Below are 25,334 nucleotides of genomic sequence, written 5' to 3' on the forward strand. Positions count from 1 at the left end.
TCGGTGGGTGACTAAAAGAAGGGAATAACCAAGGCGAGGTGTCATCAAGACGAGGATGAGGTATTGATTTGGGTTTCCGCTACTTATGTTTTGGGAGAAACTTTTGTTGAGGTTGAAATAAACTATATACAGTAAACCCAAAGTCGGGGCCGCATTGAAACATATATTCTCGCCCTTCCTCCATCACATTGATTTACTTCCGCTTCGATGAACTCGAAGTAGGAGCATTAGCTCCAACCCGCTTGAACTTCCTCGGATCTAGAATCTCGTTAGAAAAGTGCACTCACAACCGGGAAGTTTAAAATGGAAACATACCTTTCCGACTCATCAGAGTTCGGTTTCTCGTTCCTTTTCCACCCTCCCAGAACCCACTACCTGCCTTTCCGATCAAGACCGCTTTACAGATACCGCAGTTTTCAGGTCTGTAGATTTGCTCGCGGGAGCAGTAGCCACATATCATACGATTCGCATGTTCGTTCGGGTGATCAGTTTCCGCGTCGTGGCATCTAGATGAATCAATAAGCATGTGAAAATATGAAAATGAATGGGGAGGTATTTAGTGGGGAATCATACTTGTCACAAGGGAAAACCTTTGAGCAACAGCTGAATCTGTAGGGGGTTAGTATAACCTGTTTGTCGAGTGCAACCAACTCATTATCAATAGGGATCACATACCTGAACCAGCGTTGACTCTTCGCATAATGCTGGCAACGACCGCGTCGTGGAAGTTCTTGTCCTGCGACAATGCCGAGGACTTCCTGGGGCTGGGATAATTGTTAGGTTTCATTCTGATGATATGTGGTGGATTATACGAACCTTTCTTTTGAGGGGGAGAGCTCCACGAGCAGTAACTAGATGGTACAGTAATGAGCAAAAGCATATCTTACAGTTTCGATATATCAGGACTTACTTGCTGCACTTCCCACCAGAAGGAATTTCACCTCAGGGATCTTGAACACTAAAATTTCGGATATGTTAGTGACCAAGCAATAGACACTGTGTATCAGAACCTACCCATTTTGCGATGACACTGGCGACATATACCCATAGCACTCTCGCCACGAACTGCAGGTATACCCGGTGCGGGATGGGGAGTCGAGCACTCAGAGCATGTTGGGATGAAGTCACTATAGCAAGATGAGTCAGTAGATAGCACTTGACTGATATAAATGAGAAAACCAACCTAAGAAGCATGTCTCCAATCGTACAGCCGCCCATATCAAGGTAACCAGCACGATTGGCATGGGAATGCATCAACTGTTTCCGGAACGCTGCACAGAACTCAGTAACCAATCCCGAAAAAGAGAATGTGATTAAGCCTATACTCACCGACACTCATGTTATTAGCGCATTTCCTGCACGACTCCATTTTCGGCATCTGGCCCTTCTCATCTGTAATTTGTGGCACGTTCTTGACGTCGACCTCCACCTTACATCTGTCACATTTGATCGTGATATTGAGGTTCAGGATTTCCAGCAGCTCAATTCCGTAGAGTTCCAAGTACGGGAAGGAGAGTGCGACGCCTCTTCCGGGTGCGTTGTTGTCCACGGATGCGGGGACGGGTGCACCGCCTTCTTCATCTTCCTCTTCATCTGAAAACTCGTCTTCGTCGTAACTGGACTCATCTGATGTCCCCTCGCCTCCACTGGCGGGGTTAGGAACCGACCATTCGGGTGGCCGTGGGATGACAACAAGATGTGGCCTGTCTTCACTATCTTGAGTTGACACGGGAGGCCCTTTTGTAGGCTCCTCCACAACCTCATCTTCTTCCTCTTCGACGGTGGGAGGTACATCCTCGGCAGCCTCCTGCTCTTCTGGCAAGGGTGTTTCAGCGAATTTATGGATGTTGCTCGCTAGGTAGTTGACCTGCGATACTAGACTCAGCTGCGAAGTCTGTTCTACCCACTGGGTGAATCCCAGTTCTGTGGCTTTCACTTCAGGGCCATCGACTCCCTGCAACTTGATTGAGCTGTGCTCGAGCGGGTAGAGCTGGGGCACAATCAATTTCACAGTCTTGAGTACCTGAAGTGTTCGCGGTAGGCGATCTTTTTTGGTTGGCTGGATGGGAATAACATATGTCCTGCCATCTTGCATTTTTTGGTACATCGGCAGTCTTCCAAGGCGTGCCTCGAGCTGTTTTGTCTCAGCTGCTCGTCTCTTCTCAGCGGCAGCTTTTGCTTCGGCTGTGTGTCTAGGCGCTACAGGTCTTGCTTGTGGTGCTGGCTTGGCAGCAACACTCTGCGTTTTAACTTGGCCTTGAGACGAACTCGGCTGGGTTGAAGTCTTCTCTGGTGCCTTGATAGGTTCTTTGGTTGTGGATCCATCACCAACGTTAGAAAAGAACTTCAGCGTTGGCCCACGCTCCAGGGTGGTTAGCAATAATTCGAGCTTTTTGTCCAGGCTATTCAGCCAGGCCAAAAGAGTTCCTTGGCCATTAGTGCGGTATGTAAAATCGACAATATCATTGAAGCCTCTGGCGATATTTGCTTGATATGCAGCTTCCATTTCAGAATTGGTAACTGCAAGCGTGGGTCGCCCTTTTGGGTATGAGCTTGGGACATGAAGAATACATTGAAGTCTTTCAAGCTCAAAGGGGAAGTCCGGGTCAGAAGGTACCAAGCCAAAGGTCAAAGTAGAGCCCTGGGCATCATTAACCTCCTGTGGACGGTAACGCCGCCTCAATTGGTTAATCTGAAACTCTCTTGGGTCTGACTGCTCCAATTTGGAAACTGGTCTTTGGGGATGGACAGGAGCTGCGGCAGGGCTCTGCTTCGACTGATTCCCGCCAATGTTCAATCTCTCAGTCCCAGTGACAATGGCTTGCGCCGAGCTCTGGCTTTCATTTCCCGAGGATTGGGCTGGTGTCTGCTGCCCCAATGAAGACTGCTTAGCCTCGATGGCCGAGACATCATGTAGATACGGACATGCTTCTCCAAGTCGACATCCTTGAACAATGTTAGCATATGACCTGAATGACAAATCGTCTTTCTGGCAAACAACCAGCACAAAGAATACATGGGCAAAAGATTAGGGCACAAATCGATCATGCAACGCTGGTCATAGCTTCGGTATCATCGAGCCTTTGGGTGAACAGGCCCGACGCTGTGTACAAGCATTCCCAAAGGGGCCTGTCTGTGGCACCCGGTCCGAATTCAATGACGCATCGATGATTGCAGTAACCAAAATAGGCAAAGAGCCCTCACAAACAGAAACTCAGCACGCAGACTTACCCTTTTGGGATTTGAAAAAGCGACATTTTTTCTGCCGCCGAGTCGATGACTGGCGAGCAGCACTGGTTTCATCGGTCGATGCAACGCCATGCGACCGGGCCGCCGACAACTCATCATTTATCAAAGAGGATGGCAACTCTGTACCTGTTTATCAAAAGCATCATGAGCGTGTGATCAGAAAGATAGCGGAGCGCCGAGTCAGATCCAAACATATGGGCAGACCAGGGCCACCCTGCACGCCAACAAAGTTCTCGGAGGAGATAGACATGGATTGATAGGCTTTGTGGCGGATGCAACATGTGCTGCATTGGCATGTAACAGGGGGCTGAAAATACGAAAGCCTGTGGTGGAGGGTCCAGATAAATCCGCCCAAGTAGATCTCATAGAATTGATTGGGGACAAAAGCCTCCGGCTAGATGGCTTTTTACGCGCCAATAATAGAATTGACCTTGACATACCTTGGACCTGGGGTGTTGGACCCGCAGTATCGTCAACTGACTTGTTCCCCATACTGAAACTGAGCCTCGGGCCGTTCTGCAAAAGGTGATCCAGAATGGAATGGGCAGGTTCTAGGCGAGTGAGAGGTGACGCACGCTGCCAGCGCAGAGATCGGGTGACCTGGAGGAGATCGACAGGACCAGATCTGCGCAGTAAGCAAGCCCGGATGTGCGACCGTCTGAACTTCTGTAGTGATCTTCGAAAGTCACGGCGCTAAGCAGAAATAAAACGGGAGGAGAAAAATGTCAAAGAGATACCACGTGATGTCAAAGTAACAAATTTTCAAGTAGTCCGCAAATAAGCAGTATGTCTTTCAGATATGAGGATATATGAAGCTATACAAGAACCTTTGAAGTTATAGTTGTTTACAGTTTTGCTGGCAGTCGAGTGCCAAGAGTTTAGGCGGAACCGATGATATCATTCGCCTTTGACTCACTTCACTTCATTTGCAGTCATACTGTGCATAATATTAGTCACAATGAATTTTGGGGTTTGAGGTTTTAGTTGCAGACTAGAATGTTCCTGGGCGTTCTAATATAGAGTGCAGTTGCTTTGTAGATCTCCGTCACTCATACCAACCCTAGTACTTAACCCCTATATCACATGTTGTACCCTGTACAATGTACAAGTCCAGGCTCACAGCTATTAATAATGATAACCCTCTGCACGATCCTCACATTCCATATCATCTCAACTATACCCCCTCGTCATTTTACGTCCAAATCACAACCAGGTGCAGTGGCGCTCATGTCTTGAAGCCCATCTGCTCGAAGCCCCAACAGGAAGCAAAACCAAACAAATACTTACATTGATTGGCAACAATTGTTGCCAATCTATCTGCACCTCACCATTGCATGTATAAAAAAAACATAAAACAAAAGCCATCAGAAAAAGAACCAGCAGAGAAACAAGATTCCAAATTCCAATCTGCCAGCAGAGCAAGGCAAGAGCATATACAACACGGAGCGCGCCATGCGCCTTATCTCCCTCATCCCTCCATCCAAGCCGGGGGATATCCCCATTAATCAAAAGGAAGGAACCAACTCCAGCCAACAAGGTGATAATATGAGCGGAAAGATAAACATTAGCATTCACCGAGAGTAATACGACCCGACGGGCGCAACAAGCTCAACACAATATGTGCTCAACGGTCAGTCACATTCAGCCCACCAGTCACGGACAGCGGTCGGTCCGCGTTGTGCGGAGAAGATGAGGGGTTCGCTATCAAGTTTCTAGAACCCCTACATCCCTGCTTGATGGGCGCCTTCGCCAGGGTACGCGTTTAGCCGGGATGCAACATCGATCCACTAGCTATAACGGCTATCTGAGGTTGATTTCGATGTTTCTTTTGTCGGAGTGGCTTGTGTTCTGTAGTCATATTTCCAATTGTACCGAGCTTCCGTGAATCTGAGTATCCACACAACGGATAAATTTTTCCGTGTTTACCCCGACATCTGGGGGCAGGGGAAAAGTAAATCATGTGAGAGAAAAGAAAGCTAGAAGTGGATCCAAGACCGGAAGTTGAATAGTGCAAAGACAGTACACACTACGGAGTATGTTGTACAGATACAGAAAAGGGCAATTCCCACAAGGAAACGTTCAAATGCCACACAAAGTGGCTACGAAGGATTAACACATGATTGAAGGAAACGGTTTTGGCGATATCTGGAGGTCACATGTACAGTGGGGACGTAATGTGGTACTCCGTGCTTTAAACCCTGTCGGTGGCTGCCCGCTAGTAAGTAGAACGCCGGTATCCCCGGAGCCCAAGCCCTCGGGGAGTTACAAGCTATACTTGTTTGAGATTATATTTCCACATGCCTAAATTGACTAGGATCTCTAAGTCGAAATTGAAACTAAGATACTAATAAAGATAAGCCGTTCTAAACTACCTTGAGCATTCCAAAATATCCTATATGCAACCCTAAGGAACTCCCGCATCTAGCTACCTACAAGGGTTATGCGAGCATGTAGTATACTCCACTAGATTTGAGCCTCGGTCAATGGTATTGTACTGTACAAAAGAGGCATAGGGAGCTCCGCCTTGTACTGAGCTTTCCCGCCGTTATGGTAATGTAAGCCCGAAATACATACCGTACAGGAAAATAAAAACGCCCAAAACGGCAAAGCGTCGATCGGACCTGGAATTCACCGACCAACCGGATCATCCTTCCAGAAGCATTCCAGAATCTCGCACGGTCTTCCCTGGGTGTTGGCGCGTTTGACCATAGCTTGCAGTTTATTCGGGGGTATGTCGGCATTTCTATTCCACTAGTATCAATTCGCTCTATAGTTAATATGCACTTTACTTTTGGACTACGAATGCTGTTCTTCGTCAGATGACAGCGATTTTCGATATTGCCATCTTGCGGGGTTTTCGGAGTACTGAGCTCCTGAGAGTACTGATGCACCGCTGCATCGGAACCACGTGACCCATCTCCACCGGAGGGCCTAGAATATTTGATTTGGACCAATCGCAGGTGCCATAATTGGCTTGGGTTTTCACTGAGCGTTTCCTCTTTCGGAGCGAAAACGGGTATAGATTCAGACTCGGGGGCCAATCCCGAGTTACCTCAATCGGGGATTTCACCGAATATTTTTAGTTGAGCAATTCATTAATGGCCAATGACACACGAGATGTCGTGCATGGCAAATTTTTCCAAAGTGAGTTAAAATAGCAGATATATGTCGTATGTCGCGCAAGACTGATATCGGAAACGACCGAGATTTTCCCCTGAGTTAAAAGAATAACAAGAAGTAAGCGAAGCCCAACTTTAAAATATCTCTGCTCTAGAGCTCGAATGGCCCAGACAGGGATTGGACGGGTCGTGGTTGGCCGATCAATTCGTAGTGGAGGACGATCAGGAGGAAATCAACGAAGGTTCTTCTAAGACGGGTCCCAATTATTTAAGAGCCAAGACAATTCGAGCAAAGTTGCACGCAAACTGCCTAAATCCTTCAGCAAACGGTCCCTCCGTTCCCAGCTCGGCGCGGTATCTTCGCACACCGTACTCTGTACGGAGTAGCTCTTGTTGATATACTTCACCCTGCATGCTGCATCGGCTTGCCGATTACACGTCGGGCGCACATCACCATCCGAACAAGCTAGTTAGGCGTCAATCTTGCAGCAAGAAGGACGATATATCCACTTATTCTTCGCCACGCCTCTAACAGCCTTGATCGTGGAAAGGTCCGTGGGGGTTGGCCCGGGATACCCATAACATAACAAGTTGTATGGAGTACGGAGCACGGAGTCCCGAACAGGAAATGCGGAGCTCAAGCTGTTACATTACCTTTGTATGTGACAATCTCAGTTGAAAACATCGCCGTACCGGTGAGACGGACGAAAAAGAAGCAGCGAATCATACCTAGTAATGGGTGTGCGTGACCCACTGCAATATCCACTTTGATCCCGTTCGAAGCTGAGATCAAGAAGACTCTTCTGGCCGGACGAGGGGATTGTTAGCCCTAACTAGGCAGATGGATTGTGGAGATGGAGGCTGGAATGTGCACACAGTTGTATACATAGAACTTCGGTGACTATAGAAGAGATTCTTGTATCATTTTGGTCGCGGTTATTGAATCGGAACGGAAGAAAGAGGCTTGTGATATAAAAGTATACGATCTCGGTTAATGATTGTACCAAGGCTGGCAGTTCCTCGGTGAATGCAAAGTACTTTGTACTCGATCTGGCATGAGATTTGCTCTGTCCATGTTATAAGCTTCCTTTGGTCCTCGGATCATTGTTTCTCTACCAGGGAATGGCTATTATGAGCCCCACGAGTCGGCCATGATCGGAAAGACTGAAAATATTCTTAGATGTGTTCGGGCGTTTTAGGAGGAAAAAGTCTTCATATCCCCACATTGAAAGTTGGAGAGAGAAGGCACATACGTCATTCGCCGGGACCTTGTCCTGAATCCACTCAGGGCTCTTAGGTAATATTTCGAGGTGTGTCTAGATACCCAAAGTAGGTAATGATTCACAGATGAGATGAGTCCCAAAGAAGAGTAGAAAATTGAAGAATATGTTCAGTATAGAAATGGATCTCTCGGGCATCAAAACCCAGACTCCACCCCCAGATCATGTGCGCCGGTCATGTGCAGTCGCCACATTATTGTGGACACCCGTGATAATCCCCCATACTAAGGGCTCCGATGTATAACTCCATTGCAACTCTGACACATGCCTTCAAGGAAAATAAGCATATCACCGAGTCGGCATATGAAAAACGCAATTATGCCAAAGATGACATCAGCCTGATACAACTCCCGAGGTCCCTTAATTCATTAGTTAAAGATCTGCACGCCAAATCTTCATCCTTCAGGCGACTACTAAGCATCACAATAAGATCAGGCAAAAGAATGTAAGCGAAGGCGAAATCATGATGAAAGCACGCATAATCCAAGCCAGATGCATGTTAGTGTCATAATGAGGCCCTCCAACGGGACCTGATTCCCTCCTCTACATTGCAGTTGAGTAGCATATACATGCTTCAGAGTACCAGTAAACGCCATCCCACGCCCAAATGAGCCCCCCAAACCCAAGTCAAGATCAAGGAAACTACAAATCCAAAAGTACCACAGGCCTAGAACTCACCTTGCCACCCAGCAATAAACCCCAATCCAATCATCCTCTCCGCTTTATATAATTCCCACGCACCCCCCGAGATACCCGATGAGCTGGTCCTGCAAAGCATGCACAGAAAAGCCACCGCGGACTGAGCACCATATCCCGTCCTGTTGATTTGCAAGCCCAGCACCTTTCCGAGTTCCGCAGGAGCTCTGACATAAATCTAATGGAAAGATGTCATTGCTTCTCATCGCATGTGCCAGCGACCAGTGCGAAGCCAAATTCGATGGACGCCCAGGGGCATCTCTCTCGGTCGATCCGATCGGGTCGGTTTTGGAATAAATATATCCATAGATAGCTCTCTGTAAGCTCTTTATCTTCAGCGGGGATTCCGATATGGGAGTTAATTGGCCTCGGCATCGTAATAAACTAGATATCGCAATATAAAGTATTATACACCTTCCAAGCTTGGAATATATTGACATGGCACATGTATAAAAATTATAATTAGAATAGGAAATCCGAGTTTCTGGTTTGTGTTCTAGATCGGCGCGAACGTTCGCTTCCCGGGAGTGATAGGTACTTTTGACATTCTTTTTTCAAGATTCCGGACGGGGACCCCGGGATATTGGGCGGGATTTCTGATTGACCACACACCCCTGTTATCAGGTTTGGGTTTTTGCATCCCACCTGACCTTTATTTATTTATTTTGGCGCTTGGGACGGATCTGCGGATATGCCCTCTGAAACGTTCCATGAACTTATGTATAGATAAAACTCCTTCCGAATACCTGTCTAGGCAGGTGGTACGGAGTACTGCATTAGGAGATTCGATGATTCGATTGATAACAAAGTGTGACTTCTATCGTTTCATTCGTTGCGGCAGTCATTGTACATCAACCCATATTTTCTTGGATAGGGGGGGGGGGGGGGGGGGGGAAGTGCAGCATACAGTAGATGTAGATATTATACCTGAGATAAGGCTACGGAGTATATATCTTCAGAATGATATATGTAGTCAAAGTATCATTCAATCAGTGTAGTTAGGCAATGTAATCAAAATGGATCATGACCTCTTGCATGGGAAGTACATGCAGACAGGTATCAGCCATCAGACTGACTCCTCACCTCATACGTGTCAGCGCCACAAAGTCAACAATGATTTTCCACATGATTGATCTGGCGGCGTTATCGCAGACCTTCTAGTATCCTCCGTGCTCTGCAGCAGAGCTATAGCTACCTTAATATACATATTACGACGTAGATCCAGACCGCCAATTCAGGCCTATGCAAGCCTCTTCATCTGATATCTGAGGCTGCAGTCAAAGAAATACGATATACATGTGAGGGTAGCTATTCTCTGATTTCGTTCATTTGATTTTTTGTGTTTTTTTTAGCTGTCATCAAGTAGCGTACAAATGGTGGCCCGATCGTGAAGATCGGTGCCGGATGAAAAGCAAAGACATAAACGTGTGGTATCAGGTATCGCAGAAAAGAAAACATGACTATCTCTCCGATGATAATCAGGAGTAGTAAAACAAATGCTAGGCGTTTTCTGTAGTCAAACATAAGACATACAGTGAGAGACGCAGCGCTGAGATCAAAAAATAAACCCCTTTTTTTGGTGAACTTTCCGGGTATGAAAAACCCCATCCGGAAATATCTTGTAAAGCAAGACGAAGAAAAAAAAAAAAAAAAGAAAACCCATGCATCAACCGTTCACCCGAAAAGGAGCACGAGGGATATAAGCTGTACATGAATATTAAGGCCGTAAGAAGATGATAGCCCTCGAAATTGGTATTCCATAACCTCCATGCAGGACAAACGCCCAGTGAATGCTGTGATAACATCCCGGCCCCCAGAGCCGATGAGATTGATGAAAACAAAGCAGAAAGAAAACAAGATGTGCGCCATATATGCAATGCATGATCGTGATCGTACGTGTCAAGAAAGAAAAGCTATACTGTCTTGAAGCAAGCCTGTGAAAATTCAAATGGTGCGTAGGTGAGGTGAATCGCAGACGAATGAACTACCATCCCTTCACATGGTACTCCCATGGACCGTAGTCAGTTGCGTAGTTGGTCCAGGAACCATTCTTGCCCAGGTCGAAGTTAGTAGCATTGGAGTCTGCTTCGGCACTAGCCTGGTTCGGACCAACTCCCTTGTGGGGACCCTTGGGATCAGGGTACTCCTGGAGATTCTTCATGTCGTGGGCAGTGTGGCGACGCTTGAGGAAAGCGTTCGCAGTCGCACTCTTCTGTTGGCGCTCCCAGAGCAGGTGTCGGCGGAGAGACTCAGTCAATTCGGTAGCAAGCATGTTACGACGGGTGGTTCGCGGGGAGTGTGCCATAGACTGTGAAGCGTTGTTCATGACAATAGGCTTCGATCGGGGAACATCGGGTCCACGCATGACCAAGCTTTCCTCTTCCTTGTTAGGAGGGGACTGGGGAATAGATGGACCGCTGGGCGAGGTCAACCGCGATCGTTGAAGTGCGGGACTGGACCGGAACGCGTTTCCTTGCATGCGGGCCGGCTGGTGCATCATCATAGTGAGCATCGAGCGGCGCGAAACAAGATTGGGCCGGGAATCAACCCGTTGGAACATCTCTCCTCGGTCATCAACGCTGGACTCGCCACCTTCAGTGATGGAGTCCTCCCAATCAGAATCTTCGTCATCCTCGATCGCACTCTCTGAGACTTCATCGTCGGTCTCAATGGCGTCCTCGTCAGATCGACTGATGTCCTTCGAGTTAGGAATGATGTGAGAAGAGACCTGATTGCTGAAGGAAGCAGTCTTTTTCGTAGAGTTGGCGCTGCTATTTTGCGGTTTCAATCCTCCGCCGGTCGCGTTCTCCTGGGCCGCCTGTGGACCCATGCGCTCTTCAAACGAGCTTTCATCGTCATCCCCAGAGGATCCGCCCAATGTAAACATACCTCCCTTCCTCTTCAATGGCGATGGCTTCAGTTGCGTAGTAGAACGAGAAGGACTGGGGTCAATAGACAGTCTTGGTTGCGATCGAAATGAAGATGAGATGTGTGATGGCGAGAATCCACGAACAATGCTGGGGGACTTGATCAATTCAGGTCGACTGGGAAGAATTCCGGAAGATGAAACGCTGGTATCGGATGCGTTGACTTGTGCAGAGTCGCTCTCATTGCCCTCGGGGGCAGTCGTCGAGCAAGATTCAGTCGACTCATGAGGGTATGGAGTCGGTCGGACAGAGAAATGAGGAACGTGACGAGCGGTCGAGACAGTAGATACAGAGGGAGGAGTAGGAGTGGGAGTGGATGGGCGAGGGGTAATGTCGACAACGGGGGCAGCAGGCTCAACGGGATGAGACATGGGCTCCAGCTGCTTCTTTTCCTTGATGTTAAGGACCATCCGCTCCAAATCCAACGAGGTGATGTGCTTTTCCTTGCCACGGCCGAGGCTGGCTAGTGAGTCCTCACGAACGACAGCTGGTCGGTAGTCAGAAAACTTGGGACGCTTGATATGAGCTTCGATCCGCTCGGCTTGGTCCGATGCGGCCGACTCAACACTGGCCGAAAGTTCGGGCAAATCTCCAGCTTCGGATCGTAGCAATGGGAGGGCGGAAGTTCTGTTAGAATTTTCAGGTTCGACGCAGAAAGTTTCGCGAGTCCACAACCGCCAACTGAGGTTTTCAAGTCGACGGCCCTGGTCCATGTAGTCGGCACATTTGGAAAATACTGCGCGAGTTACAAAGTCAGCAAAACGAGATATCACACAACCAGCAGAATTTGTCACTTACCCATCCACATTCCATGGAGACTTTGAGCGTTGGCGGTATCCACCTTGTGAATGTTGTCCGCGTCCACCGTGAGAACCGGTGTCGTTAAAGGCATTCTTGCGACGCCACTAGCAGTGAGGCGATTGTAGGTAATAAAAATCGTAGATTGATGTTCCGGGGTCGCCGTCTCCCCCGAGAGTGGTCGTACGGCGCTTGAGATGCAGTGGTGGAAGTTCGTAATAATCAACCGGGGTTCTGGACCTAGCCTTAGAATTTAGGTCTGGGCCCTGGGGTATACTGCAAAGAGTCGATCAATCGGGTTTGGCGGCAAAGATGCAATCGAATGTTCATGCAAAAGATGCGGATTGCGGAGGGATTTTGATTTTCAAGTGAAGTGAAGAATCAGGTGGTGGATGTCCGTCAATTTTCCGTCAGAGCGCCACAGTGCGGAGATGCCGGGGCGAAGAGTCGGAGTAACTGAGCGCGGATTGAAAGATCGGATTGGGAGTGATCCTTAGGATTGAGTGGTGAGAGAGATTGTATAACTAGAAAAATCTGGAGAAAGGGAAGAGAAGAGAAAGGGAGTCAGAACGATAATAAGAATGACGGGGGCGGCACTTGGTGGAGTGGAGTGGAAGGAGAGGGGGACGGCAATAAATTATTAAATGAAAATGAGAAAATTGAAAAAAAAAAGGAAAATCTAAAAAGAAATCTGAAAAAGAAATTGAAATTCAATTTTGAATTAAAAAAAGAAAATAGAATAAGAATTTTGGGAAATTATTGGTAAAAACATGACAATACAAGGGGAAATAATTGAAAAATAAAAATAAAAATAAAATAATTCCGAAATAACTCCCAAGGCCTTATACCAGGACTCCAGACCGAGGATAAGAGGGTCGGTGAAGGGGGAAAATTCAATCGCATCACGGGGCCTTTTAATTACATCAATACCATGTTCATGTATTCAATATCCTCTCAACCATGGTTCACTCTGTATTCTTCCAGTACTTTTAGACTTCCCTTTCCATTTTCGACTTCGGCTCCCCTCAATCAATACAGGTACTTCTGTACTTTTGTACCTGGGTATTGTTCAATTTTACCGGCTGTCGTCTTTGTAAGGTTCCATTTACTGATTACCTAACCTTGAAATTCCATCTGAACAAAAGGTCCTCTCTCTAGGGCTGAACTTGAAGTAAACACTTTCTTACATTTCAAAGAGCTTAGACATTCATATCAAAGTATGAACTAATATCCAACTTAAATGCCTGTGACCTGTCGGGGCAAAAAAAAGAAGAGAAAAAAAAAAAAATAGAAAGAAAATACTGAAGTGTACTGATCGAAAGATGGCAACCCTCCCAACGCGCGGTAGTTGCAGTGACTTGCCGGAAGTCCAGACCTAGCCAAGGCTCTCACTACGCCCTCTCTACGCCACTTAATGTATCTCAATGGTCGTTTGGACATTTGACATTTGGGCACTACGTCTTACTACTAACAATTTACTGTTTACTTCTAAGGGGGAAGAGACCTACTGACTGATGAACTGTCAAACTACCATTGGTTCTAACAAAATTGAAGGTCCGGCTGACTCGTCAAACTGGATATCGCGTTTAAACTATTTCCGTCACGGACGCTCTATACTCGGACTATGGGGTACACCGCGTCCAAAGGGCTAGGAATCGGTCTAAGATCTTGAGCCACGTTGTGCAGATATGGAACTTGGGGCTCAGTATTCTCAATTTTATCGTAACTGGAAGTATTAGTTGTCATGATCTCAAGGTTAAGGAGGTCGACAAATAATCCCGGTGGAGATTATACACTCCCCCATAACCGCCTCATTTCTTTGGCCGTGTTCCTTTTGTTAATCCCGCCTTCAATCTGGTTTTTCCCCCAGCTCTTTTCTCCCCACAAGCAGTTATATTACCCGGAAGAAAGGGATGGATGGTTCCAAGTCCAGCTGCATGCCGGGGAACCAATCTACCTCTTCCATAGTAGATCGTATTCTCTTTCAGATGCATTGCTTTGTTTCAAAACAGGTATATTCTCTACACATTTCGTCGGTGAGGATTCTGAGGGATATTCTGGTAAATCAGGCTCTCTCAATCATGTGGATTGAAAAAAGAAAGTCGGCCATAGCTTCACTTGAAGCAAAGAGCAAGCCAGCCTTACCGCCCTTTTGTTTTTTTCTTATCTTCCGAACGGACACATCCTGGCCAAATTCTCTATCTTTGAATATTCGAAAAGGACACGGCAGTCAAGAGTGTCACAAACCAAGGCTACATAGTCACGAGTCTGCCAGTTGTCATGGTGCCTCATCGGTTTTCCTTGCTTCGCCTGAAGAGAGATAGGATTGACAGATGACGGTCGACATGAAGGCCGCAAATACGTAAGAAGCCTGTTTAGAGATGGGCGCCTTTTTTTTTCCCCAGTCACGGGGGTGTTGTAATGCTTACAGCAACCCTTGCACTGATGCCCGGACTGGCGGAAAGGCACTGTGTCTTTCCCTACCCGATCATTCCAAACATCTCTACCCAGGCGCCTGGGTGGCCGATCCTCCAGGACACGACCCCCTGCCAGGGCAAAGTAACACTAGGCGCACGTTTCATCTATCATGTGATATTACACCATAAGATCCCTGGTGATATTAGAAAATAGCTACTACCTAGGTAGGTAACTTGAATCTGACATATATCCAAGTCTGTTATTCCCTGTCAATATATGATGTGGAAGGTTGCAAGCTGTCATCATCTGAGACTCTAAAAAAAAGTGTAACCAGAGGCGCTTCCAGTTAGATTTGCGGGGAATCCGGATTAGTAAAACAAGTCTACAAATCAGTACATCGGAAAAGCTGATGTAGGAAGTTTGTTTGATAACTCATTTCCCTCGTAGAAGGTCTCAGAGATATCAACCAATCAACCACTGTACATCTTCTTTGACCACGAAAAAAAATACCAAAGTCGTCTGATTCGTTCAAAACAGTTCGTTGGTAACAGACGTATCCCTGCCGATGTATGACACTACACAATCATCTACAGGATGCAAAGCATTGTGTGGCCGTTTGTGCATCCTGACTTTTTCATAGCTGCTGACCCCATGTATGTAAAGCTTACACAACAATATCAATTGCATATGGAAACCATTTTGATGAGCAATCTGATGAGATGAACAACGAAGCGCAACAGAACAACCCATCTCTCTTGACTCATCTACCCATCTACATGTCCAGCTCCTGTCTCACTATCTAGTATTCGGGTGGTACCAGGTGGCAATATGAAACTGCACATAAGATACCTCATTAAATCGAGCATACTGCATAACACGATCGAGGTTCAAGGCTACGGCTACCAATAACCCAGAACTGGGGAAATGGGAAAGTCACGCCCCCCTTTTGGCGATGGCATGGGTGACGGAAAGCCAGAATACCGGGGGTACCGGGGTACCGAGGTCCTACCAGGCGGGCAGAAAGGACTGCCCCGAGGGGAAGACCAGTCAGACCTCGGGTGGGTCATCATTCTATGCGCTGTACAATACCACTCCGTATAGTTGCCACACGAAATGATCACGGGCAGACCGAGGCGCCAAAGAGGAATGGAAACCGAGCCTAGTGTGGCAGATGACAGCTGATGTACGGAGTAGGCGCAGGTTATGACGAAGAGCGCGCTTCGGATCGCAATAGCCCTCCATAGTGCCGATAAGGCAAACTGAGGAGCTGGGGTAGCCGTACCCATGCGGTACAACTCGCGTACCCAGATTATCCCAGGTATAATGGCCAGATCCAGTCTAATGCCAATAAGCCGACAGCTCATAAAGTGGCAAAGTCACGCGCAAGTCGACGTCACATGATGTGGGGGTTTCCCAACACTCCACCTCAGGGGCTTGTGACTTTCCCAAAAAAGCCTTCTTCCCATCTGATTCTCTGAAATCTCCCACTGGATCTCCTGGATTTGGACTATGTTAGTGCCTCGCCAATCACCTGAGTCCATGTGACACGGAAAAGGCCCCGGAGACCGCATTATTCCCCCGTTCTCTTATCTCGTTAGTGAATATTGTTTCTGTTTGTTGATTGAACCATACCTTGCCTTAGCTCATTGATATGCGCAACGGCTTGAGATGACAGCTACTTGTCCGACCCAATGATGTGAGCTAGTAACACAAAAACAGATACTAGCTTTCTAAATTCAATCCAATCTTCAAGCCTCAGGGGTATCCAGATTCCCCTCTCAGGCGAGTACCACCGTCATACAACATATTCGTTCATCTCCTATCGTATCATATACCCCCATTTAAGATAATGCGACTCATGCATGGGACGCAATACCGCCATGTTGATCAATACGATGATGTCCAATGCTTCTATCTATTCTAGGGTGCACATATGTCATGTGGCTGGACGTAACAAAGAGCTCTATCAAGGATTCGACAGCAAATAATCAAAAAAAGGATCTAGAAACCTTGTGATTTTTTACAATCGACAAACTAAGCTTAAATGTGTCACAGTTCCTGGGTCAACGCGCTTCGCGTCAACAAACCAACGACCAGAGCCGTCATTCTTCCAATGTGACGGGGCGCGACGCCGGTGATTATTACCACCTTGGACAGCCAAACATGTGGCATATAATGGTGTACGAGGGTGATTAGGATCTTCAATAATTTACTCTGGTTCATATCCAGGGCCTGAGCCCAGGGGGGATTACGTTTACTACCATGTCGACCTTGTGACTCTTTGTTTTGAATGTTGATATAGATCCAAAATTGAGCGATGATCCAAAGTTGATAGAATAGCGACCTCCAGGCTGCCCCGAGGAGTTCTCTTTGTATCACACCATCCAGGCAGCAAATCACATTCCTCCATTCGCCCACCTTAATTGTAACCCGCTTCCCCGGCATGGATGTCTGTGCTCAGATCAAATGTTAGAGTCTGATATGGCCTAGTCCATAATTCATTGATCTAAAAGGGGCAACCGATCAGGTATCAGGGATCATCCAAGACTTTGGTATATCGGGGTTTGAGGTTTAAGAGTTGACTGGTACGAGCAAGGGATACTTGCGGGCTACGGGAGTCGAAGCCGGGCATAGCTTTCTAGATTCACAAAGTCAGGTGAACAATTGATCGATGAGCTCAATCTAGAAGCATTGCTTCCAAGTGAGGCGAAACATGCTGTCAAGACCTTTTACCAAGTACGGAATACTTCAAGTGCGTAATGGTGCGTTCGTGTCCTTTTGTTCCCTACTCTGCAAAGATCGACTTAGTTATGGGTAATGCAGGTGACCTTCAACAAGGGATATCTGGGGAATCTTCCAGATCGGAACAAAGCTTGCTGTACCCGTGAGGCTGGTAGGCCCCGTGAAACTAGCTGAGACGAAGATGGGAGGTAGGTTCCTGAATCCTGCGATCCAGCCGGAAGTAGGACCTGCATATCCGGGACGATCATTTTCTTCCGAATGTCTTTAGCTTCTTTCATACATTTCGCCCTCTGCAGATATGTAGTCCACTTCTAAACGTCATGTTCTACTGGGACAGGTGACACCCAATATATCCCTATCCTAGACGAAGATCGCTCTGGACTTTGGTGTCGTGTCTTTTGTTTTTCATAACATCCCTCGCGCTTCAATATCGCGGTCTCATCTAGAACCTGTTACAGTATTTCGGGCTCAGTTGGTCATGTGTCTAATTCCTGTTGCTCGATCAACCGTCACAAACTAGCAAAAAAAAAAGCTACATCCATGCATGCCATCTAAAGGTCTAGCCCGTCATCTCTTCATAGTGCTGCGCGGGCCCTTGGTTCCGGATCGTCGACAGCTCCCTTGTTTGTAATGACGGCCCAATAATATATCCACCCTTGTGCTTTCTGCAGATCATGTTCCCAGGTTTGGTAGCCCTGGCATGTCGCTCTCATATTTTCAACGTCATGGACCCACTTCCCTTGATATTGACCTTGTAGCAGGGGTTTACATATACTTTGCTCCATACGGGGGAAGTACTATGCTTCATCCGCCACGTCGCCATTGCATACTGCGAGGAAAGCCTAGAAAGAAATGCACATTGACTGTTGGTTAGAGCCGCGTTCTATCTTTTTGCCCGTTCTGGGTGTCTGGTACTTGGGTTAGTGGGCAACAACCCCTGTCATGGCCAGGATTATCTCCATATTGTAGACTTCCAGACCCCTGATTCGAGATCTCCACTTAATTCATTTTGTGCGGAGCTCGCTTTCTAAGACCGAAATGGCAAATACAAAGCCCGAATCGTTCGTTTTCCTAATGAGATCATAGTTGATTTTTGCTTGTTGCGATGATCGGAGATACGAAGCGATCAAAGACAATAAATAGTCTCCGAAAATAGCCCAGTTTACAAAACCACCTGACTAAAAGTCTAGACCCATCTATCCAGGGAATAGCCAAAGGCCCTATGTGCCTTTTGTACTCTGGCATTGCGCAAACAACTGGATAACATACGTGCTGATCCTAGGACTGCCCCGGCCAATGACGCCCCCGCAATCCAAGCTGACTGCAGCATCAGGCCATGTGCATCCAGTGGTTATTTAGGGCGGCTATCTCCTGACAGCTCTCTTTGCTTTTATTGCTCGCACAGAACGGCTGTAGCGGCTGTGTACAAAGGCCTCTCTTATCACCGCCGGCTCGGTGGCTACTCGGTGTGTGATTGTGGCGGAAGATGGGCTCGGATCGCTGTCTTTGATTGCTTATTTTTTTTTTGTTGAGGTGGAGGGTTTCACCGTCATGTAGCCTAGGCCATCAGGAGTCGAATCCCTGATTGATAAGGAAGCCTATTCTTTACCGATGTCACTGTGGCTTCTTTGACGGCACGCCACGCGACGGCTTTATGCTCGATTGATCTGTTTGATTCTTCGTACTGGCATTCTGTAACTGCTGATTGTGGCCGCTGGTCGGGTATTGACTTCAAAGCTTTGGAGTCCTTTTTTTGATGGTTCGTTTGCTCTATGCACCTGATCACCTGTCAGTATGTTAGGCTCTAGTACTCCGTATGGAGCCTCCTACAATCAGGCTAATTCACCCGGGTTTGTCACCTGCTTCCCCGTCAGCCTTGGCTGCTGCTGGTCGCATAATATTTAGATGTCAACTGAAAACAAAGCCCGTTACGTACATCTAATCAAACATATTTTTTGGGGCTTGAAGATAGGTTGCGAGCTAAAGGGTCTAAATGTTGTGATATATATATTTGTGAGTACTGAGCATACATGTAGTTATCCATCCTACCATTTAGTTTTTTTCCAAAAGATATATATAACTTTACTAGAAGTAAACATGTACAATCTCAAAATACTGCAAACTCTCAAATGTCAAAAAAGAAAGCTCGCTTTGGCGGGGATCACAATCCGGGGAAGTTGATGAGACACCCCGGACCCTGAAAGGCCGCTTTCGGCCAGCGATGCAACTAAGAAACCATTTACTATTTTGGATCTGACGCAAATAGATTACAAAGAAGAACTTGAAACAGAATACGTTCTGAGAAGTGTATTGTAACTTCTGGAATAATACATGCCCTATACCGAATTTCCATACTTCAGTAGGCCGAAAACATCTATAGATCGGTAAGACCGATGCCCAAGGCAGTCGAGTTGTCATCAACATTAAATATGGCGATTAAATATGGCGATCACTGGGTGATGTGTCGATAGTTAACAGATGCTTCGTCGTGTGACGAGACGAAGGATTCCCCGAAAAAGTGGTAGAACAGCTTAATGATCATATCGAAAGAGATAGTTGTTCAGGGGCTGAGGAGATGCCTAATTTACATAAAACGACTGTCACGAGAGGATGAAAGAAGAAAGTTGAGATCGTAAGACTAGTCTACTACGAACGAAACGAAGCCACGTCAATCCACGACGTCCATGTGAACAACCTAAGTGATCCAGATTCTAGCACTGGTGGGCCTGATGCGACGGCAACTCATGGCCCGAGATTCCTTAGAGCCAGCAACTCCCATATTTATCGACATAGCAATTGTGGCTGGGCCATGATCCTTTCCGCATCTTGTTCAACATGGACCCGTGTCTGCCAGTACGTACCTGGTCATCTGAACTGCGGGAATAATATCTCCGCTGTTTTCTTCAAGCATAGCGCGGCTATGTCGACTACTGCCAAAAAAAAAAACAACACAAGACATTGCCTGTTCTCCTACTCCGTATAGGACTATGCAACGTAGCCCAGTCCTATTAAGAACGCAAGGCACAAAACATAGAGAAAACCCACGCCGACCATCAGCATACCCTTGATCTGGCCCTCTCCACCGACAACCTATTAAACAACGAAAAGTAAGAAGAAGAATATGGCCAGCACAACCAATCCAAACCAGCATGTCCCACGAATTTCAATCTCGCCCCGACCACGAAAATGGGCGCCAGATCGGGGCTTGCACTCGTACCTGTCAGCGGTGTGACACCACAGCGATGGGATTTGCATTCGGCCCGACGCGGAAGCTCGAACCAATCCATGTACACAAGTACCTACTCTGCCCAGGCAGACTACGTCGTGCCCGGCGTACCCATCTACGATTATGCTGGAGCTGACGTCCGTCTCCTGTGGTGGCGGCTGCCGCCCATTTTTCAATGTTCCAATAATGCCGCTTTGCAACGCGACCCGCTGCAGGTCATGGGGGACTTTAAATTGATCTGCCGCGGGATGCAATGCGTCTTGCTATCGTGTGTGCCATGTATAGGCATGCTCGATGCAGCTGGGGTATGAATATGTCCACATTATAAGGTCTTTATCCTGGCACGGCACTTATCAATGCCTCGTTTGCTTTGGAATTGTACTGCAGTGCATTATTTCGAGCTTAATGGGTTCCTGGCACAGCTGATGTTTCAAAATACGGATAGCTGTTGCCTTTGTTGTGTCTGGGTATACAGTTGGGCTCTGGCTAAGCGATCTTTCAATGACCTGTTGACTATTTTCTCGTATAGGTCGAAGTTACCTGCCATTTTGACTGCCCAACAATGCAAGCTCACACATACAAGTGGATATGTCGTCAACACTTCAGATCAAGGTACCTAGCTTCTAATGTCCTGACACATCCCCCCAATATCAACAGCTTACATGTGAAAAGAAGGTGAGAAAATAGAATCAGTCTAGGCCTATCTCGCCCTCAGCCGAGCTGTAGTGAACAGCAAAATTCTCAATTTTGTGGTCCACGAGTCGCGGGGAACTGGGGTCATACTTCCATGCCTTGTGAAACTCTGGAATCAACGCCTGAATCCCTGCAAGCTGAAAGCTCTATCATACCCGTTCAAGAAGGGGACGGGGAAAAGAAAACAAGGCTGTATTTCTTTCTACACACTGGAAGGGCTTGAAAACAATGACGCCTTTTCTGTGATGGGCAAATATTTGTCAAGCTATGAATACATAACCCACCGAGACTGAGACCTACTACGCGGCCTTCGCCGTGAAATTCCGATTCGGGCGTCCCGGCGAAGAAAGGTCTGGGAATTGTCCAAGCTATGATTATTATCGAGCTCATGTTCAATTCATAATTCCGCTCCGTCCCATAGGCTGACACTTTAGTGCTTGAGGTAGTTCCCCGGGGTCACTATACAGCAGAACGCAACACTTATAACAACGAGCTTGTTCTGACTTTGTATAACCTGTACTATAAAAAGTTGCTGCAGGCATCAATAGTGTAGATCACTACTCTCTCACGTTGATATCGGCATCTGCTCGTTGTACAGATTACCTCGTAGAGTGGGGGTTCTCTATATTACTCATGCACAGGCGATCTGATCTTCGCCCTGCAATGATTTCCCCCGGAAAGAAAGAAAACAAACCGGAGTTACAACCAGCACCCGAATTAATCCCGGGCAACGTCACTAGGGAGGATGAAAATACAGAATGACAAGAACCAGGGAGCCAACACATCCATTGTCCATTTGATAGAACTTCATGACCCAAACTCGCATGCAAGGCTTCAGGTGCTATGTAAGGAAGTATACATCGATTGCCTAATGCCAATTTCTAAACATCAGCAGCATTCCAATCTCGTATCCGGGTAACAAGGCAGTGTAGACACCCACGATGAGATAGGTCATCAGCCACCTAGTTCCGTTCATCCATTAGTTTATCAGACCTTATTAGCAAGAAAATATGACAGGAAAGCAGCCACCCCCACAGGCGGAAGGTAGACTCCGAAAAAGCAAATTTGTCAGTTGATGTTGCGGTGGGAGTGCGTTGTTGTTCCTCGGCATATCGGGTGACCCTCGTGAACACAGACAATCCCACACGATCCCGAATGGGAGCACGGATCTCCCACGAAAACGGATCTGTCTGCTGGTATGGAAATGCTGATTTGGCTGGCTTCGATTGTTTTTACCTGCCGTACTGGTATGTATTTCACACATGCTGTAGTTTCGACAAGGACTTCCGGTTGGTATCTTGTGGTTCCGAGGCAGAAATGTTGAGATCGAATCGGGAACTATGGGTGTTTGGGATGTATAGGTGAGACGAGCATATCGTGCTGATAGGGTTCTAGCTAGATACACATGTGTATGTGCATGGCGCTCATATGCTTGTTGGGAATCAGATGTAGTTCTGGGCTATCGCATTTCCATGTATCTACATCTATAAATGCTAGTAATAGACCAAAAACTCATATCAAGCGAGACCAGAAGCAGTGGCCAGATAGAAGCATTATCAATCCTTTCGTTTTTATTGAAACTAAAAGGGTTCTATGTAAGGGACCATGTTTTTACATAGCAAGCAAACCAGAATCATCAGTTTTTTTTCTTTAACCATCGTGGAACAGGACTAGAATCAAGTGATCTAGAACTCAGACTGATCATCACCGGAGATAATGACATTGTTGATCTGATTAAGGGTTAGCATCGAGCGTGACAAAAAGAGTGAATGGGAGCAGTACCTTAAGAACCATACGGCACAGCTGGGTAGCAAGCAGAAGTTGCTGGCGCTTGCCAATGAGGGGGTCAATAGCGAAGTGCTCACGCATATCTACAGAGCCCAAGTTAGCGGATGAACAAACAGGATTGAGTATGCGATGAATTTTGAGGGGCGTACCGTTGGTGCCAGTCATCATGCAGTCAACACCGAGGCGGGTGTTCTTCTCCTTGACCTGACGCGACTTGATAGAGGCAAGGGTCTCAATGGGACTTAAACCAGAGTTCTCGGAAAGGGCCAAGGGCACGGCATCCAGCGCATCAGCGAAGGCGCGCATGGCATATTGCTCAATGCCGGGGCTCTTGACAGCGGCGTCCTCGACGGCGATGGAACAAGCAATCTCAGCAGCACCGCCACCGTAGACGACACGGTTGTCGCGCACCAAATTGCGGACAACGCACAGAGCATCGTGTAGTGACCGCTTGGCCTCATCAATGATCTGTAGCTGAAGTTAGCTACTGGCACATCTCTCTACGTGCGCAGAGATTGACTCACCATCTTGTTACTTCCACGAACGAAAATTGTCACTGCCCGGGTGTTGGCACACTCCTCAATAACCAGCATCTTCTCTCTCGTGGTTCCGAAGCTCATCTCGCGGACAATACCAGCCTTGCCGAGCTTGTCAGAGGTCAGATCCTCGAAGCGGGGCACAATACGGCCGTTTGTGGCAATGGCGATCAACTCAATCTCAGGCCCACCAACCCACCGAACGGCAGGCAAGTTATTCTGGAGCAAAAGATGGTTGGCCTCATCATCGAAACCCCACTGGCAGATGACCAAGTTGGCACCCGAGTCCTTCAGCTGCTGGATCATCTCTGTGAACTTGTCCTTCTCGTAGTCCTGCAGCTTCTTGAATTCCTCAACCGATGTGATATCAAGCTTGTGCTTGGTCTTGGGCTTGGGGGGCTCAAATGGACAGGTCAAGATAGCCAATTTGGCATCCCGAACTTCGTCGGGCATCTGGGGGTGAGAGAAGTCCTTATCCACAATAACACCGCGGACAAGTAGGGAATCCTCGAGGGATCCACCAACCTTGCCGTCAACCTTGATCAACTCGAAGTCAACATCCTTGCGCTCAAAGTCGGCAACCGAGAGCACGGCATCAACAGCAATCTTAGCAAATTGGTCGTGGGACTTGGAAACACTATGAAAGTTGTCAGCATAAAACAGAACTAATATATAGCAAGTAATTCGTACATCTTGCTGCCCAGACTGGTCTTGGCCACTTTGAGGAGGTTGGTGGTATCATTCTTGTCGAACGTAATTTCGTCACTGATCCTGTCGAGTTCGGCAATGGCGATTTCACAGGCCTGATCGTATCCGTCAGCTATCCGGATGGGGTGGATGCCTTTGTCAATGAGGTCCGAGGCTTGTTCAAGCATAGCTGCTGCCAACACCACGACACCGGTTGTGCCATCACCGATCTCCTCGTCCTGAGACTGCGAAAGTTCAACCAGCAGCTTTGCGACGTTGTTTGTAATCTCCATCTAACCATAACCATCGTATCAGTCTCTCGAGCCAGAATTGGATCTCTCCGGGGTAAAAAGGACTTCGGGGTCGAACCTGTCCGAGAATAGTTGCGCCATCATTGGTGACGGTGATATCGCCGTCAGCGGAGATCAGAATCTTATCAAGACCACGGGGACCCTAAAACAGAGTCAGATATCTTCTCATTCAGTGCTTGCCGAGTGCCATACCAGAGAAGATTTGACAATGCTGGCCACCGTCTTGGCGGCAACAATGTGTGACTTAACGGCCTCAGTACCATGTTGTCTCTTCTTCTTTCCTTGACTGTATTATAAAAAAGCCCCGTCAGCTCCAGATCCCAACCCTCCAACTCTCAATGGTGTTTTGAAACGGAGGATAAGGTGTAGCGGTGAACGTACTCCCGAACGACAATAAACGGCCGTCCCTGCTCGTCCTTCAAGACCGTAGCTACCCCTTAACGTCAGCAACGGAATCCGAGTTGTATCAAGTTATTCGAGCAGTAATCACCATTAGACATATCAAGCTCTGTAAGATCAAAATCCACATAGTTAGCGACAGCACATTTCAAGAGTGAGGGGTACGGGGGTGCGGCGGCCTTACGCATTGCCATATTGACGGTGGGCTGCCACCTGGCAAACTATAAAGATTTTTTTAAAAGAGGGCACCGACAAGGAGACCAAAAGACAATCAGGAAATAATTGACAAGACAAAGCAGTGAACTTGCAAGTTGAGCCTTGAGGGGGAGCTTCCCGAAATGCACTTTTGACAAATGAAATTCTGACTGCTCAAAGCGGTATAGCGTATCTTGTCCGCCTTCAACGCGTTTCTGCTTCTTGACTGCTCCAATTGCTCTAGATGCGACAGTCTTTCGTCTGACCTTT

At 47.3% G+C, this 25,334-nt stretch overlaps 5 protein-coding genes across 5 annotated transcripts; 2 read left to right on the plus strand and 3 right to left on the minus strand.

Moving 5' to 3' along the window:
• Positions 1-193: 193 nt before the first annotated feature.
• N7479_006630 (Zinc finger CCCH-type) lies at positions 194-3,741 on the minus strand (the record flags this gene model as incomplete). Its single annotated transcript, XM_057254324.1, has 10 exons — positions 194-258; positions 316-506; positions 676-764; positions 817-851; positions 911-958; positions 1,015-1,127; positions 1,184-1,271; positions 1,330-2,946; positions 3,232-3,375; positions 3,690-3,741. The coding sequence occupies 10 exons, from the start codon at positions 3,739-3,741 to the stop codon at positions 194-196; spliced, it is 2,442 nt and encodes an 813-aa protein (XP_057108186.1).
• A 2,606-nt stretch (positions 3,742-6,347) lies between these two features.
• On the plus strand, positions 6,348-6,765 carry N7479_006631 (uncharacterized protein; the record flags this gene model as incomplete). Its single annotated transcript, XM_057254325.1, has 2 exons — positions 6,348-6,393; positions 6,524-6,765. The coding sequence occupies 2 exons, from the start codon at positions 6,348-6,350 to the stop codon at positions 6,763-6,765; spliced, it is 288 nt and encodes a 95-aa protein (XP_057108187.1).
• Positions 6,766-10,328: 3,563 nt separating this feature from the next.
• On the minus strand, positions 10,329-12,163 carry N7479_006632 (uncharacterized protein; the record flags this gene model as incomplete). The annotated part of the gene is made up of 2 exons (XM_057254326.1): positions 10,329-12,007; positions 12,070-12,163. The coding sequence occupies 2 exons, from the start codon at positions 12,161-12,163 to the stop codon at positions 10,329-10,331; spliced, it is 1,773 nt and encodes a 590-aa protein (XP_057108188.1).
• An 8,252-nt stretch (positions 12,164-20,415) lies between these two features.
• Positions 20,416-20,766, plus strand: N7479_006633 (uncharacterized protein; the record flags this gene model as incomplete). Its single annotated transcript, XM_057254327.1, has 1 exon — positions 20,416-20,766. One exon carries the CDS (start codon positions 20,416-20,418, stop codon positions 20,764-20,766), a length of 351 nt encoding a protein of 116 aa, XP_057108189.1.
• A 2,067-nt stretch (positions 20,767-22,833) lies between these two features.
• On the minus strand, positions 22,834-25,063 carry N7479_006634 (chaperonin-containing T-complex subunit CCT5; the record flags this gene model as incomplete). Its single annotated transcript, XM_057254328.1, has 9 exons — positions 22,834-22,878; positions 22,931-23,019; positions 23,086-23,404; positions 23,461-24,109; positions 24,163-24,452; positions 24,529-24,612; positions 24,663-24,756; positions 24,852-24,900; positions 24,961-25,063. The coding sequence occupies 9 exons, from the start codon at positions 25,061-25,063 to the stop codon at positions 22,834-22,836; spliced, it is 1,722 nt and encodes a 573-aa protein (XP_057108190.1).
• Between the last annotated feature and the right edge of the window lie 271 nt (positions 25,064-25,334).

The sequence above is a fragment of the Penicillium vulpinum genome (genome assembly GCF_028829585.1).
Source record: "Penicillium vulpinum strain IBT 29486 chromosome Unknown utg000003l_segment0_segment0, whole genome shotgun sequence".
In the NCBI taxonomy this organism is placed as follows: domain Eukaryota; kingdom Fungi; phylum Ascomycota; class Eurotiomycetes; order Eurotiales; family Aspergillaceae; genus Penicillium; species Penicillium vulpinum.